Source organism: Dipodomys spectabilis, unplaced genomic scaffold (assembly GCF_019054845.1).
Source record: "Dipodomys spectabilis isolate Male_0828 unplaced genomic scaffold, ASM1905484v1 ptg000002l, whole genome shotgun sequence".
Taxonomy (NCBI): Eukaryota; Metazoa; Chordata; class Mammalia; order Rodentia; family Heteromyidae; genus Dipodomys; species Dipodomys spectabilis.
In genome coordinates this window covers 51,870,369-51,887,234 of record NW_024870679.1, presented here as the reverse complement: position 1 = coordinate 51,887,234, position 16,866 = coordinate 51,870,369, and the positions used below count along the sequence as shown (strand labels likewise).

Here is a 16,866-nt window from a genome sequence, read left to right as displayed (position 1 = left end):
GATCCTCAGATCTTAGCCTCATTCATAGCTAGGATTATAGGCATGAGCCACCTTCACTGGCATTGTTTTGTATTTTTTTTCAGCTGTAGTTCTTGAACTCAAGGCCTGGGCACTGTCCCTGAGCTTTTGTACTCAAGGCTTGAGCACTACTACTTTGAGCCACAGCTCCACTTCTTGTTTTCAGGTAGTCAATTGGAGATAAGAGTCACATGGACTTTTCTGCCAGGGCTGGCTTTGAACCATGATCCTCAGATCTCAGCCTCTTGAGTAGCTAGGTTCACAGGCATGAGCCCCCAGGGCCTGGCTTATGTCAGGTTTTGCCTTACATATTTTGAAGCTTTGTTACATCTTCTTTTTTTTTTATTTTTTTATTTTTATTTTTTGTCGGTCGTGGGGCTTGAACTCTGGGCCTGGGCGCTGTCCCTCAGCTGTTCAGCTCAAGGCGAGCGCTCTACCACTTGAGCTACAGCGCCACTTCCGGTTTTCTGGTGGTTTATTGGAGATAGGAGTCTCATGGTCTTTCCTGCTCAGGCTGGCTTTGAACCGCTATCCTCAGATTTCAGCCTCCTGAGTAGCTAGGATTACAGGCGTGAGCCACCAGCGCCCGGCTTTGTTACATCTTCTTAATGAATATTTTTCTGGTCATAAATGAAATATTTCTTTTCTTTCTTTCTTTTTTTTTTTGGTCAGTTGTTGGGCCTGAACTCTGGGACTGGGCGCTGTACCTCAGCTCTTCAGCTCAAGGCTAGCACTCTACCACTTGAGCTACAGTGCCACTTCTGGCTTTTTCTGCTTATGTGGTGCTGAGGAATCGAACCTATGGCCTCATGCATGCAAGACAAGCACTCTTACTACTGAGCTACCTTCCCAGCCCATAAATGAAATATTTCTATCTTTGTGTTGAAGTCTACTCTATTATAATGTATCATAACTATAGCTAAGTTTTGTGTGTGTGTGTGTGTGTGTGTGTGTGTGTGTGTGTGTGCGCGTGTGCGCGTGCATGCGCATGCCAGTACTGGGCCTTGAATTCATGCTGTACTACTTGAGCCACAGCTTCACTTTTAGCCTTTTTGTGTCATTAATTGGAGCTAAGAGCCTCATCAACTTTCCTGCCTGGGCTGGCTTTAAATCACATTCCTTAGATCTCAGCTTCCTGAATACCTAGTATTACTGGCTACAGCCACCAGCATCTGGCAGGTTTTATGTTTTTTTTAAATTTTATTTATTTATTTTAGTGTTATTATATATCTTTTTCTTTCCTTTATTTATTTATGCTGTGGATAGAACCCAGGAGGAATCCTACCACTGAGTTCCCTCTCTATTCTTCTCTTTCCACTTTTTTTTCTTTTTCTGGGGGGGTCCGGTTGTGGGGCCTAAACTCTAAGTCTGGGCTCTGTCCCTCAGCTCTTCAGCTCAAGGCGAGCACTCTACCACTTGGAAGTATTTTTCTTTCCTCTTTTAAAAGCGACCTTTTAAAATGGAAAACTCATTTTTTGTTCTCAGGCTATACAAAATTAGCATAGTACCTTCTTGTATTTCCCAGACCTAATGTCTCAGAACATTAGTCTATATATAGATTGAGAGCACCTCCTGCTCATAATTTATAATCATATATTTCCTTATGATTTTTCTCTAACGTTACTACTTTGTCCATACCTACTCAAAAATTTATCATGGCAGTCAAAAATTTGACTGGATTATTTGTAACTTAAATATGCAAGAAGAATCAGAATATTTGATTTCTGAGATTTTATTACCATTTTGTGACCCTACTAACATTTTTTTTTTTTCTTCCCTTAACAGGAAAAGTGGGTTGAAGTTGCCTCAATGAAAGTGCCTAGAGCAGGCATGTGTGTTGTGGCAGTCAATGGTCTTCTGTATGTTTCTGGAGGCCGATCTTCCAGCCATGATTTTTTGGCCCCTGTTACCTTGGACTCAGTTGAAGTATATAACCCCCACTCAGATACATGGACTGAAATTGGTAATATGATCACTAGTCGTTGTGAAGGGGGTGTTGCTGTACTATAAAACATAAATCATAAGAACACAGGAACATTTTGAAAATGTAGGATCTGATCTTGTACAAATGAAACTTATATTTAGTGATAAGACCCTCTGATTTTATGGAATTTCCATACATTTAGATAATGATTTTTCTAAACATTTGGGTAAGAATGGATATTAAATTAATGAGAAGCTCATATAAATTTTCCCAGCTTACCAATAATAGAAATGCTGTTTATGCTCTAGAACTATCCAGTTAGACATACAGTCCTAATTATAAAAATTATATCCTAGAAACCTTTCTAGGATATATTAGCTTTTAAGGCAATAGCTTCTTAGGTTGTCTCACCATTGCAAATTCAATTTATAACCTGTATATGATACAGTAATAATATCCATGAGACAGCTTGTTTTTTATTGAGGTCATGATAACTTTTTGCCTAGTCTAGCCTCAAACCATGATCATCTTCTTCCTCCATCTTTGCCACCTACTTAGCTGTGATTATAGGCAGGAGCCACCATGCCTGGCTTAAAAGACAGTTTAGAAATCTATGTATATCCTTGATTTAATCCAGAGAACAGTTTTCTTTAAACAGGGTTGGGGATCCTTTTTTTTGCCAAGGGCCATTTGGATATTTGTAATATCATAGGCTATACCAAATTATCAATATAGGTAGATGTGCCTCAGGCAACCAACATAAAACATTTCATGTCTGTCCTATCTTGAACCAAATGAATGTTCTCAATCCCTAGAACCTGAAGCCACCACTGCCTGGCTAGTTGGAGGTTTTTTGTGAGTGTCTTTGATTTAAATAGGATATTGTAATGGGGGATATATGCATACCTAGAAATGTCTTCATTTTGTAGATAGTTCCCAAAATTATGTTTGGCTTTATGAAGAGAGACTTTTATTAGATTATTAAACTTTGTGAAATTTATTTGAATTTTGGCAAGCCTGTGTATGAGTGTATTGCAGTGCTACTGCTTAACTTAGAGAAGGCTGAATTTAGGTACACCTTGAGTATTCCTAGCCTGAAATCTCAAAGGTTTTGAATGTTAATATTTGATGCTGAAAAGACTTTAGACTTCAGATTTCAGATTTTCAAAAAAAGAATGTTCAATCAATAAAATCTACATAAATTTTCTAAAATCTAAAGAATTCCAAAATCAGAAACACATCTTTTCACACCCTTTCAGGTAAAGGATATTAAACCTATACCTGTGAAACTACTGGAAACTTTTAATTATAATTTGAAAGCCCTTCTGATTTAAAACTGTGTTTTAAGATTTGCGAAGCATTCTGAACAACTGTTCTCTGATCTGTTTTGTAGACTCATTGTGTATATGTCTGTTACTTTTAAGTTATTTGTTTTGGCCAGTTAGAGTCATATTGATTAAAGATTTTGTACACATTAGTTTTAACTAGCTGTTGTAAGGATTTAATAGCTCATTTCTTTTTCCTTTTCTTCTTCTTTTTTTTTTTTTGCCAGTCCTGGGGCTTGGACTCAGGGTCTGGGCACTGTCCCTGAGCTTTTTGCTAAAGGCTAGTACCCTACCACTTGGCCCAGCACCACTTCCAGCATTTTCTGTTTGTTTATTTATTTATTGTCAGTTGTAGGGTCTAAACTCTGTCCCTCATCTCTTCAGCTTGAGGCTAGCGCTCTACCACTTGAGTCACAGCACCACTTCCGGCTTTTTTTTGCTTATGTGGTACTGAGGAATTGAACCTAGGGCCTCATGCATGCAAGGCAAGCACTCTACCACTCAGCCACCTTCCCAGCCCACTTTTTCTTTTTTTAAATTGTGAAAATACCTTACAGAGGAGTTACAATTACATGGGCAAGGTAATGAGTACATTTCTTATCAAGCATTATTGCCTCCTCCTTTGTTTCCCCTTCCCCTCCCTTCCTATCTCCCCACCCCCACTATCCACCCCCTTGCACTTCCCCCCCACACACTTTTTCTGTTTATTTGTTACTGAAGAATCAAACCCAGGGCCTCATGCATGCAAGGCAAGCACTCTACCACTCAGCCACCTTCCCAGCCCCTTTCAGTATATTTTAAAAGGACCAGGACCAATATTTTATTTAGATAGAAAAATAAACCCCCAGGGGTTGGAGGAATGGCGCAGTTGGTAGAATACTAACCAATGAGCAAAAGTGTTGGGTAGTCCTGGTCTCAGACCTGGAAATAAAAGCTCTACAAAACACATTAGATAAGCTGGGCGCTGGTGGCTCAGGCCTGTAATCCTAGCTACTCAGGAGGCTGAGATCAGAGGATCGTGGTTCAAAGCAAACCCGGGCAGGAAAGTCTGTGAAACTCTCATCTCCAATAAACCACCAGAAAACCAGAAGTGGCACTGTAGCTCAAGTGGTAGAGCTCTAGCCTTGAGCTGAAGAGCTGAGGGACAGTGCTCAGGCCCAGAGTTCGACTCATGACCGATATAAAAACAACAACAACAACAAAAAACACAGACTGCTTGCTTTGGCAGCACATATACTGAAATTGGGAAGGATACAGATTAGCATGGTTTCTGTGCAAGGATGATACACAGATTTGTGAAACATTCCATAACACACACACAAATACCAGGCACCAGTGGTGCGCGCGCGCGCGCACACACACACACTCACGCACGCACGCACGCACGCACGCCAGGCACCAGTGGCTCATACTCGTAATCCTAGTTAGTCAGGAGGAGGCTGAGATCTTAGTATTGAGGTTTGATACCAGCCCAGGAAGGAAAGTCTGTGAGACTCTTTATTTCCAATTAACCACCAGAAAACTGGAAGTGGTTCTGTGGCTCAAAGTGGTAGAGTAAGCCAGGCACTGGTGGCTCACGCCTGTAATCCTAGCTGCTTAGGAGGTTGAGATCTGTGGATTTCAATTCAAAGCCAGCCTGGGCAGGAAAGTCCATGAGATTCTTATCTCCAATAAACCATTAGAATACTGAAGTGGCGCTGTGGCTCAAGTGGTAGAGCGCTGGCCTTGAGCTGAGGGACAGTGCCCAGGCCCAGAGTTCAAGCCCCATAACCAACCAAAAAAAAAAAACCCAAAAGTGGTAGACCACTAGCCTTGAGCTGAAAAAGCTTAGGGACAACACCCAACCCCTGAATTCCTGAGTTCAAGTCCCAGAAGACCAGGTGGGAGTAGGGGATGGGGGGAAGTAGTGTGTGTGGGGGGGGGGGGTGGAACACATTAGACAAGCATTCTAGGTAGAGGTAGCATTAATCTCCAGTAAAGTTGGTTTGCCCACAAGGACATTTTCTTTCATAACCAAATACATGCATTAGGAAAACTGTGTCCTTTCTGTAGGACATCCTGAAAGTCTGAAGGGTAATAGATACTTGATTAGGATCAGTAAGATATCTAAGAATTAAATATCAAGATAATCTATAGCTGGATACCAGGGCTCTTGCTTATAATCCTAGCTACCCAGGAAACTAAGATTTGAGGATCATAGTTCAAAGCCAGCCTGAGCAGGAAATTCTCAGACTCCTATCTCCAGTGAACCACAAAAAAAAAAAAAAATGCTGGAAGTAGAGCTGTGTGGCTCAAGTGGTAGAGCACTAGCCTTGAGTGCAAAAGCTCAGAACAGCACCCAGGCCTTGAGTTCAAGTGCCATGACCACCAAAAGCCTAAGAGGTGGGAATATGGCTTAGTGGTAGTGCTTGTTTAGCATTCACAAGTGGTAGAGTGCCAGCTTTGAGCATAAAGGGGCTCAGGGACAGTGTCCAGGCCCTGAGTTCAAGCTCAGGACTGGCCAAAAAAAAAAAAAGAACATAAGGTTCAAGCAAAAGTACAACCTTTGAGCTCAAGCCCCACTGCCAGCATGCTTCACACATCTGTAGACTACTTAAGCTCTAACCCATGTGCCTTTAATATTACTATTTATACACTATGCTTTCTGGTTCAAAACATATTTACAAAATACTCCTGGATTTTCACTATTGCCTAAAATGGTACTATGATGGGAGATGTCTTATATTGCTATGGCAGAAATATAATGTCAAAAATCAGTCTTTGAATTTAACAGATCCAGAAGATTCCAGAAACAGTAAATTATTTCAGTAATAAGATTGTCTTTTGAAAGAATGTACTAATAAAGAATCTAACTTTTTTCTTTTCTTTGTATTACTTATTAACTTAGTTTAATAATAGCATTCCTGGGGCTGGGAAGGTGGCTCAGTGGAAGAGTGCTTGCCTTGCATGCATGAGGCCCTTGGTTCGATTCCTCAGCACCACATAAGCAGAAAAGGCTGGAAGTGGCGCTATGGCTCAAGTGGTAGAGCACTATCCTTGAGCTGAAGAGCTGAGGGACAGCGCCCAGGCCTAGAGTTCAGGCACTATGACTGACAAAAATAAATAAATAGATAGATACATAAATAAATAAATAGATAAATAAATAGCATTCCTAGATTACCAAACTGTGTAATGGGACTGCAGTTTTGTTTTTTGTTGCTGGTACCAGGGTTTGAATTCAAGGTCTTATGCTCTTAGTTGGCTTGCTTGCTCATCACTTATGGCTGGACCAGACTCTTCCACTTGAGCTATGTTTCTAGCCTGTTTTTCCTTTGTTTAGTTGGACTCTTAAACTTTTCTCCCTGGGCTAGCTTTGAACCTCAAGCTTTCAGAACTGAGCCTCCTGAGTGGACTGGACTACTAAGCTGGTTACCAGCTTAATTTCACAAGTTTATTTTTCTTTCGGTCATGGGGCTTGAACTCAGGACTTGGGTGCTGTCCCTGAGACTCTTTGTACTCAAGGCTAGCACTCTACCACTTGAGCCACACCACCACTTCCAGTTTTTGAGTAATTAATTGGAGATTAAAGTCTCACAGGACTGGCTTTGAACCAGAACTCACTTTCCTGAATAGCTAGGATTATAGGGGTGAGCCACCAGTGCCCTGCTACAAGTTTTAATTTTAGGGATATACACATGTAGATTTACATTTAGGGTTTAGGGTATGGTGCAGGTTGTAGAACACTAGCCTAGTAAGTGTAAGGACCTGAGTTCAAACCCCAATACTGCAAAATACCAGAACAAAGAAACAAGTACATTTAATTTCATTTTCTGAACAGTGGTTATAGTGTACTTCCTCCAAAATATTGGACAATATTCTCCTAAATATCTTGTCCACCACAGTTGTGGTGGTATTTACTGGTAGTCTGATCCTCGGGAAGACCAAGACAAGACGAGTGCTTGAAGCTACCCTAAACAACCTGGTTTTAAAGAAAAAAATGTAAAATGAGGTTTAGGTCTGTGATATTGTATTAATTTGGTAGAACTGTTAACAAAATACCATAGAAATTTTAAAAAATTTACTGACAATATTTATGGAAGCTAGAAGTATAAAATCAAAGTGTTGGCAATTTTTTTTTTTTTTTTTTTTGATTGGCCGTGGGGCTTGAACTGTGGGCTTGGGCGCTGTCCCTGTGCTCTTCAGCTCAAGGTGAGTGCTCTACCCCTTGAGCCACAGCGCCACTTCTGGTTTTCTGGTGTTTTTTTTTTTTTTTTCCATTGGAGATAAGAGTCTCACAGACTTTCCTGCCCAGGCTGGCTTTGAACTGTGATCCTCAGATCTCAGCCTCCTGAGTAGATAGGATTACAGGTGTGAGCCACCGGTGCCCGACTGGCAATTTCTTTTTGTCATTTGTGGACTTGAACACTGGGCCCGGATGTTGTGCCTGAGCTTTTTTTTTTTTTTTGGGGGGGGGTGTCTGGTCATGAGGCCTGAACTCTGGGCCTGGATACTGTCCCTCAGCTCTTCAGCTCAAGGCTAGCACTCTACCACTTGAGCTACAGCGCCACTTCCGGCTTTTTTTTTTTTTCCTGCTTATGTGGTGCTGAGGAATCGAACCCAGGGCCTCATTCATGTGAGGCAAGCGCTCTACCATTGAGCCACCTTCCCAGTCCTGTGCCTGAGCTTTTTACTCAAGGCTAGTGCTCTACCACTTTGACCCACAGCTTAATTTGTTTTTTTTGGTGGTTCATTAGATAAGAGTCATACATGATCCTCAGATCTCAGCCTCCTGAGTAGCTAGGATTACAGGCGTGAGCCATCAGTACCCAGCAAAGTGTTGGCAATTTTTTGAGTGCTATGGGGGAAGCAGGTCTTCTGTGCCTCACCCATCATGTTCACATGGCATTCTTCCTGTTTGTCTTGTCTCCAATCTTCCCTTTTAGAACACAAGTCATATCATGTTAAAGCCATCACAATCATTTCACCTTAACCTTATTACCTACATAAAAGCCCAATCTCTGAAAAAGGTAGTATGCTGAGGAATTGGGATTGGGACTTCAACAATCCAACAGAAATGTAAGAAAGTAAACAACTTAGTGCTCCTCCAGCACATCTCCCTTGAACTCAGGTCATTATCCCTGAGAAGTTTTGCACAAGGCTAGGGCTCTACCGCTTTGAGCCACAGCTCTGCTTTGTTTTCTGGTGGTTAATTGGAGATAAAAGTCTCACTTTCCTGTCTGGGCTGGCTTTGAACCACAATCCTCATATGTCAGCTTCCTGAATAGATAGAATTACGAGGACAAGCTACCAGCACCCAGCTTCTTTTAACTATTTTTGACCAGTTTGTTTTACTGTTCAGTGTTAAGACACTAAGTTGTTTCTAAGCCATACTAAATATCCTGTAAAACCTAGAAAATGTATCTAATTGTCCTGTGAGACTACTCCTTTACTTTCAGATCTACAGATTCCTTCATCTCATAAAACTAGTTTATACCTGGTAAAATAAACTTGATATACAATTCCAAGGGGAACTGTATGAAAACACATTGGAACCATTTTTGTTTCAGGATATGACGTATTTCTCATAAAGTAGAACAATTCTTTCTGTGAAATGTGTACATTCTTTTTTGGTCAGTCGAGGGGACTGAACTCGGCCTGGGCACTGTCCCTCAGCTCTTTAGCTCAATGCTAGCACTCTACCATTTGAGCCACAGCACCACTTGTGTTTTTCCTGCTTATATGGTGCTGAGGAATCAAACCCAGGGCCTCATGCATGCAAGGCAAGCATTCTACCACTAAACCAGACATCTTCCCATCCCGTGTGTGTGTGTGTGTGTGTGTTGGTCGGTCATGGGGCTTGAACTCTGGGCCTGGGCACTGTCCCTGAGCAATTCAGCTCAAGGCTAGCGCTCTACCACTTGAGCCAAAGTGCCACTTCCGGTCTTCTGAGTGGTTTTTTGGAAATAAGAGTCTCATGGACTTTCCTGCCCAGGCTAGCTTTGAACCGAAATCCTCAGTCTCAGCCTCCTGAGTAGCTAGGATTAAAGGCGTGAGCCATCAGGACCAGGCATGTGTGCATTCTTTTTTTTAATGATCATAAGATCTTAATAGGGCCAGGCTCCGGTGGCTCATGCCTATAATCCTAGCTACTTAGGAGACTGAGATCTGAGGATCATGGTTGAAAGCCAGCCCAGGCAGGAACCTCCGTGAAACTATCTGCAGTAAACTACTCAGAAAACCAGAAGTGGTGCAGTGGCTCAAGTGGTTGAACGCTAGCCTTGAGCTGAAGAGCTGAGGGACAGCACCCAGGCCCCAGAGTTCAAGCTCCATGACCCACCTCCCCCCAAAAAAAACTCTAATAGGTTTTTTTTTTTTAACTTTTATTTTACATTTTTCAAGACAAAACACTGAAATGTTTAAGTGAATGATTATTTAATTCATAAAAAGACTGAATGTAAACTACTGACATGACAAAGACTTGGAAATCTTCAAGCTCTTGATCAAGTAATCACCATGAAATTTTAATTATTTTTTGTTGTTGTTGGTCATGGGCTTGAACTCTGGGCCTGGACACTGTCCCTCAGCTCTTCAGCTCAAGGCTAGCGCCCTACCACTTGAGCCACAGCGCCACTTCTAGTGGTTTATTGGAGATAAGAGTCTCACAGATGGGGCTGGGAAGGTGGCTCAGTGGTAGAGCACTTGCCTTGCATGCTTGAGGCCCTGGGTTCGATTCCTCAGCACCACATAAGAAAAAAGCCGGAAGTGGCGCTGTGGCTCAAGTGGTAGAGCGCTAGCCTTGAGCTGAAGAGCTGAGGGACAGCACCCAGGCCCAGAGTTCAGGCCCCACGACCGGACCCCCCAAAAAAAAAAAAAAAGAGTCTCACAGACTTTCCTGCCCAGGTTGGCTTTGAACCGCGATCCTCTGATCTCAGCCTCCTGAGTAGCTAGGATTACAGATGAAAAGGTTGTTTTTTATTTTATTTTTAACTGTATTTTTTTTTTTTGTCTTTTCTTTTTTGGTACTGGGGATCAAACCCAGGACGTTGCACTTGCTAGGCAAGCACTTTGCCACTGAGCTACATCCCAGCCCGAAATTTTAATTTTTTTATTGGTGGTCAAGGCTTGAACTTGGGGCCTGGGTGCTGTCCCTGAGCTCTCAGCTCAAGGCCAGCGCTCTACCACTTGAACCACAGCACCCACTTCCGGCTTTTTATGTGTATGTGGTGCTGAGGAACTGAACCCAGGACCTCATGCATGAGAGGCAAGCACTCTACCACTGAACCACCTTCCCAGCCTCCCCACCCCACCCCCCCTTTTTTTTTTAAAGAAATGAAAAGCCTAGCCAGGCTCCAGTGGCTCATGCCTATAATCTTAGCTCTCAAGAGACTAAGATCTAAGGATTACAGGAGGCTGAGATATGAGGATTATGGTTCAAAGCCAGCCCAGGCAGGAAAGTATGGGACTCTTATCTCCAATTAGCCACCAGAAAAACAGAAGTGGTGCTGTGGCTCAAAATGGTAGAGTGCTAGCTTTGAGCAAAAGAGCTCAGGCACAGAGCCTTCACTAACAAAGGGAAAAAAAAAAGGCTCAGGGACAGTGGCTTGGAGCTGAGTTGAAGCCCCATGACAGACAAAAAAAAATCAAAAATAAAAGAAATGAAAAACCTGAGACAAATAAATTAGTTTTGCTAGGGGGAAAAAAAAAAAAGAGCCAAACAGGGGAGTTAGAAGGTGATGGCAAACTGAAACTTTACAAGTCTAGTAGCCAACAGGCTGTTATCAACAAAGTAATTTTACATTTATTCTACTTGATGATGACTCTTGTGTCCTTTCTCTGGATAAATATTCTGAACCACTAAAGTGACTGCAAATGAAAAAGATGCCACTAAAGTGGTTACTATCCTCCAGCCTTTGAACCAGTTGGGATACTGTGGCAAGAGAAAAACTTCAACATGTAATGCTATCCCCAAACCTACTACAATTGTGACTATGGCCTCAGTGAGTCCTTCACAGAGGAAAGCAAACCATGAAAACACAACAGGAGTTATACTGTTAGCTAAATTAAGGTAGTCTAGTTTGGCTGGACTACCTTCTGGTAGAGTAAAGCCCCATCTGACTCCTCCTAAGAAAGATAAGAAACTGGCTCCATAAGCCATCTGAGAAAAAGCTAATCCAGGGATATAGGTCTTTGCCATGACCATGAGCACTGGTGGAGCAACCAAAGGGATTAGCCCTGCCAGAGTTAGATATAATGCTGGCTTTGGGCTATCGAGCAGGTAAGTGATAGTGCTTGGTGGCCTGGCAACTGTTTGCTTTTCCTTCTTCTTAAAGCAGCATGGTGATGTATGATAGCATTGTGTCTTGTTCAAACATACTGGAAATGATTGGAAAAGTTGAGGCTTTGGACACAAAGGAGAAAACTTCTGAAGAACTGTCTTGAAATAAAGGGCATCCATTCTGCTGGCTCCCAGTCTCACTGTGAAAGGACATGTCAGCATCTATAAATAAAATAGGACCAGAAGACAAAATTAAAAACAGAATTCACCACCAGATTTCTTGGTTAATTCCACTCTGAAACAAAGACAAAAAAGCAAAAAAAAAAAGCTATCTGTTAAAATACCAAATTTTACAACCAGGTTGTAGGACTACAGACTTAGCTTATTGTTGGTATCAATGGTAATATATTTTATAATATGTAGTTATTTCCTAATACATAATATACAACTGCTATGTCAACTGAAATATTTAGAAATGAAATAAAGCAGCACTAAGAGCTAAGAATGCTATTTTAAGTTGAGAAAGGAAAATCTAAGCTGGGCATTAGGCTCGTGCCTGTACTCCTAGCTACTCAGGAGGCTGAGCTCTGAGGATCATGATTCAAATTCAGCCCAACTAACCACTAAAAAGCCAGAATTGGAGCTGTGACCTAAGTGGTCGGGTTTTAGCCTTCAGCAGAAAGGCTCAGGGACAGTACCCAGGTCCTGAGTTCAAGCCCATGACCATACACAAAAAGAAACGTACCAATTTAATGTGTTTGTTAGCTAGGCGCTGGTGGCTCACTCCTGTAATCCTAGCTACTCAGGAGGCTCAGATCTGATGATTCTGGTTCAAAACCAGCACGTGCAGGAAGTCTGTAAGATTCTGATCTAGAATTAACCATCAGAAAACCGGAAGTGGTGCTGTGGTTCAAGTGGTAGAGTGCTTGCTTGCCTTGAGCTAAAGAGCTCAGGGACAGTGCCCAGGCCCAGAGTTCAAGCTTCATGACCGAAACCAAAATATTTAGTATGTGTATGTGAGCACAAGCATGGGCACTGCACCTGGGCTTGAACTCAGGGCCCAGGTATTGTCCCTGATCCTTTTTGTTTGTTTTGGCTACAACTTACCAAGTGATGTTTTGATTAATTTGAGATAAGAGTCTCAATTGACTTTCCTGTCTTGGCTGGCTTTGAATTGAGATCCACAGATCTCAGCCTTCTGAGTAGCAGGATTACAGCCAACAGTGCCAATTTAGTTTTTATAAACATTACTACCTTCCTTTTACATAGCTCTTCCAGAATTCTAGCGTCTATTTTCTATGTGGGGAACTTAACCTGTCTTCCAAAATTCAGCTTGAAGCTTTTTTTTTTTGGTCCATTCGTGGGGCCTGAACTCTGGGCTGGGGCGCTGTCTCGCAGCTCTTCAGCTCAAAACTAGCGCTCTACCACTTGAGCCACAACACCACTTCTGGCTTTTTTCTTTTTGCTTATGTGGTACTGAGGAATCGAACCCAGGGCCTCAGGCATGCAAGGCAAGCACTTTACCACTGAGCCACCTTCCAGCCCTTTTTTTTTGGTTGGTCGTGGGGCTTGAACTCTCTCTAGGCCTGGGCACTATCCCTCAGCTCTTCAGCTCAAGGTAAGTGCTCTTCCACTTGAACCACAGTGCCACTTTCGATTTTCTGGTGGTTAATTGGAAATAAGAGTCTCATGGACTTTCCTGCCCGGGCTGGCTTTGAACCTCAATTCTCAAATCTTGGCCTTCTGAGTAGTTAGGATTACAGGCCTGAGCCACCAGCACCAGGAAAGCTATCTTTCTTTCTTTTTGGTCAGCTGTGGGTCTTAAACTCAGGGCTTGAGTGCTGTCCCTGAGCTCTTCAGCTCAAGGCTAGTGCTCTACCACTTGAGCCACAGCGCCACTTCCCCTGCAAGCTTTCTTGAATCCTGTAGTAAATATTGTTTAAGCTTCCATTCTAATTCTTCTCAGTGAACTAAAATTGTCTTTGTCTTAGAAGACTTGAGAGCACCAAATATTTTCTTTCTTTGACTTTAATAACTCTTTTCTCATTCTGTGCATAAGTGAGCAGATGCTAGACTTCAACTAAGCAGAATAACTAAAATAATGTTGATTTTTTCCCCCCCCAATCCTGGGGCTAGGACTCAGGCCTGGGCACTGTCCCTGAGCTTATTTGGCTCAAGGCTAGCATTCTACCACTTAAGCCACAGCACCACTTCCAGCCTTTTCTGTTTACGTGGTACTAAGGAAATTGAGCCCAGGGCTTCATGCATACTAGGCAAGCATTCCACCACTCTACCTCTAAGCCACATTTCCAGCCCTACGTGAATTTTTTTTTTTTCCTTTTGCCAGTCCCGGGACTTGAGCTCAGGGCATAGGCAGTGTCCCTGAACTTCTTTTTGCTTGATGCTAGCACTCTGCCACTTGAGCCACGTCTAGCTTTTCCTGTTTATGTGGTACTGAGGAATTGAACCCAGGGCTTCATGCATGCTAGACAAGCACTCTACCACTAAGCCACATTCCCAGCTTTTTTTTTTTGGCCAGTCTTGGGGCTTGAACTCTGGACCTACCCATTGTCCCTGAGCTTTCTGGCCAGTCTTGGGGCTTGAACTCTGGCCCTAGCCATTGTCCCTGAGTTTCTTTTGCTCAAGGCTAGCACTGTACCACTGGAACCACAGTGCTACTTCCAAACTTTTCTGTTTATGTGGTACTGTGGAATTGAATCCAGGGTTTCATGCATGCTAAGGCAAGCACTCTACCACATTCCTAGCCCTGAAATTTTTTAAAATGGAAGTTTTTTTTTTTGGTCAGTCGTGGGGCTTGAACTCTGGGGCCTGGGCGCTGTCCCTCAGCTCTTCAGCTCAAGGTTAGCACTCTACCACTTGAGCCACAGTGCCACTTCCGGTTTTCTGGTGGTTTACTGGAGATAGAAGTCTCACGGTCTTTCCTGCCTGGGCTGGCTTTGAACCGTGATCCTCAGATCTCAGCCTCCTGAGTAGCTAGGATTACAGGCATGAGCCATCAGCGCCCAGCTTTAAAATGGAAGTTTTTTAGGAACCTTGGAGGAGTCTTCACTAACAATGCTAGGAATCATTGTGGGGATTTTCTTTTGTTTCCATTTGGGATGTTCTTTCTTCAGCCTGGAAGATCCCCCTGACCCACTAAAATATAATCATAAAGCTAGTCTTGATACTTATGTTCCCTTCCACGCTTTATAATTCTCCATTGTTTTTACTACTTGATATACTAAATATTTTACTTATTTGTATTTTAGCCAATCCTCTCTCTTTCACTTGAATTCATGAAGATGAAGATAAAGCCAGAAGTGGTGCTGTGGCTCAAGGGGAAGAGTTGTAGCCTTAAGCAAAAGAAGTTTAGGGACAGTGCCCAGGCCCTGGGCTCAAGCCCCAAGACTGGGGCTTGAAAAAAAATTATTTTTTCTTTCTGCTACTGCTCTAGCCATTGTAGTTTTTTGTCAAGTGTTCAGTATTTGCTGAATAAACTTACCTTTGAAGATACTTGAGAAAAGCTGTGGATGAAGTGAATCATACTGGCCTCTACTAAGTCTTATTCAGGAAGGTGTCAAGCAGTTCTGATTAATTTATTTTTACAGGTAACTGGAGGAGCTGAGCCAGATGCATGTTACTGTGTATAAAATAACATTATTTAATCACCTTCATTTTAAAAAACTTTTTTATTTATTTTTTTGGGGGGTCCGGTCGTGGGGCCTGAACTCTGGGACTGGGCGCTGTCCCTCAGCTCTTCAGCTCAAGGCTAGCGCTCTACCACTTGAGTCACAGCGCCACTTCCGGCTTTTTTCTTTTTGTTTATGTGGTGCTGAGGAATCGAACCCAGGGCCTCAGGCATGCAAGGCAAGCGCTCTACCACTGAGCCACCTTCCCAGCCCCCATTTTTAAAAACTTTTAAACAAAGTAACTCATGAAAATTTTTTCCATAGAACACGATTTCCTTTTATAACACTCACTGGTGCTTTTCAAAGAGCCAGTACCATATAAAGGAAACAGTTTTGTTTTTTTTTTCTCCAACTGTTCTTTTAATTTTCTGTTTGGTGTAACAGAAAAAGCAATATGCAGAAAAAAGATACGGATTTTACAAAACACGGATTCCACTTCCAAGCGGTGCAATATTGGTAAAGTGCTTCCTATAGTACCGCTTTCCCATCTTTAAAATAGAAGGTCAGACCTGTACCCTTTGATTTTCTACCATCCCATCCCGCTTAGTTATCAACTTTGGGGATTTAAAATTTACAGCTCGAAATGACAGCAGGAACAAATGAAATTTATCTGTAAGTTGGTACGGTAACTATATATTTTATATGCATTTAAATTTCCCACTTCCTGATACTCTAACCACTGTAGGTAGCAGGGTTTTGCCCAAGTCACTAGTATTAAAAGTGATACGCAGCCGGGCACCGGTGGCTCAAGCCTGTAATCCAAGCTACTCAGGAGGATAAGATCTGAGGAATGCAGATCAAAGCCAGCCCAGACATGAAAGTCCGTGATACTCTGATGTCCAATTAACTTCAAGTTGAAAATGGAGCTGTGGTTCAAGTGTTAGAGCGCTAGCCTTGGGCACACACGCACACGCACACACACACACACCAAAAGCTCAGAGACCGCCCAGACCAAGTGATATGCTGAAGTTTAGAGATAACAACGAGAGATTCCGGTCTTCAATTCAGGCGAAAACTCTCACATATTCCTATTTCTCCAATGGGACAACTGCAAACTAAGCCTCAAGCCTACATCTTAGGAGAGGGATCGTAGTTTAGACGCAGAGGTCCTCGGAACTACTTTTTTACTACAAATTCTTGGTGACCATTTTCCCAACATGCACCCTTGGTGGTTTCAATACTCACTCTCCAGTAGATTCGCGCGGGGGAAAGAAAAACCGAGCGGTAAAGAAGCCCAGAAACTCGTGGGAACTGCAACTTCCGGCGAGTGGAGTGAAACACTCCCTCCACTTCCTGAGAACGGAAAAAGGAGAAAAAAAAAAGTCCGGGTAGGGACTTGACTTGAGCTACAATGGTTCCAAGGCCCGGCTTTCTGTTTTGAGGACTTCTCTTAATCTTAATTCTTGAAATCGGTTGTTGAACAAGGTACCTTAACAGTCTGTATTCCAGGGTTCCCAGCTAGACGAGTCTGCCTGCAGAATTCGGGAAGGTAGAGTGCAATTACTCAATCTCAAAGTGACGGTGATGGCAGAAAGTAGGTGTTTTTCGAGGCTAAGGCCAAATGTTTATAGAACTTTTTATTTTTTACTTTGCAAAACAACGAGGTATTGGACTGACCGGATAATCTTACTCTTCAGCTGGGTCCTTTAATATACT

The 16,866-nt window shown here is 42.5% G+C and overlaps 2 protein-coding genes and 1 pseudogene across 3 annotated transcripts in view; 2 read left to right on the top strand and 1 right to left on the bottom strand.

Annotated features, from left to right (window-relative positions):
* LOC122111198 (intracisternal A particle-promoted polypeptide) overlaps positions 1–3,420 on the top strand; it is a 28,441-nt gene extending 25,021 nt beyond the window's left edge. For both annotated transcript variants that reach the window (XM_042683928.1, XM_042683934.1), the window contains exon 9: positions 1,804–3,420. In XM_042683928.1, the coding sequence (XP_042539862.1) occupies positions 1,804–2,028 (225 nt within the window). In that variant the 3' untranslated portion in view covers positions 2,029–3,420. The remainder of the gene's footprint in view (positions 1–1,803) is intronic.
* A 1,063-nt stretch (positions 3,421–4,483) lies between these two features.
* LOC122113194 lies at positions 4,484–4,582 on the top strand (annotated as a pseudogene).
* Positions 4,583–10,838: 6,256 nt separating this feature from the next.
* Positions 10,839–16,504, bottom strand: Tmem69 (transmembrane protein 69). The gene is made up of 3 exons (XM_042679971.1): positions 16,396–16,504; positions 15,024–15,161; positions 10,839–11,743 (listed from the first exon to the last, which is right to left on the bottom strand). Exons 2-3 carry the CDS (start codon positions 15,063–15,065, stop codon positions 11,045–11,047), a joined length of 741 nt encoding a protein of 246 aa, XP_042535905.1. The 5' UTR covers positions 15,066–15,161; positions 16,396–16,504; the 3' UTR covers positions 10,839–11,044.
* Positions 16,505–16,866: the final 362 nt, after the last annotated feature.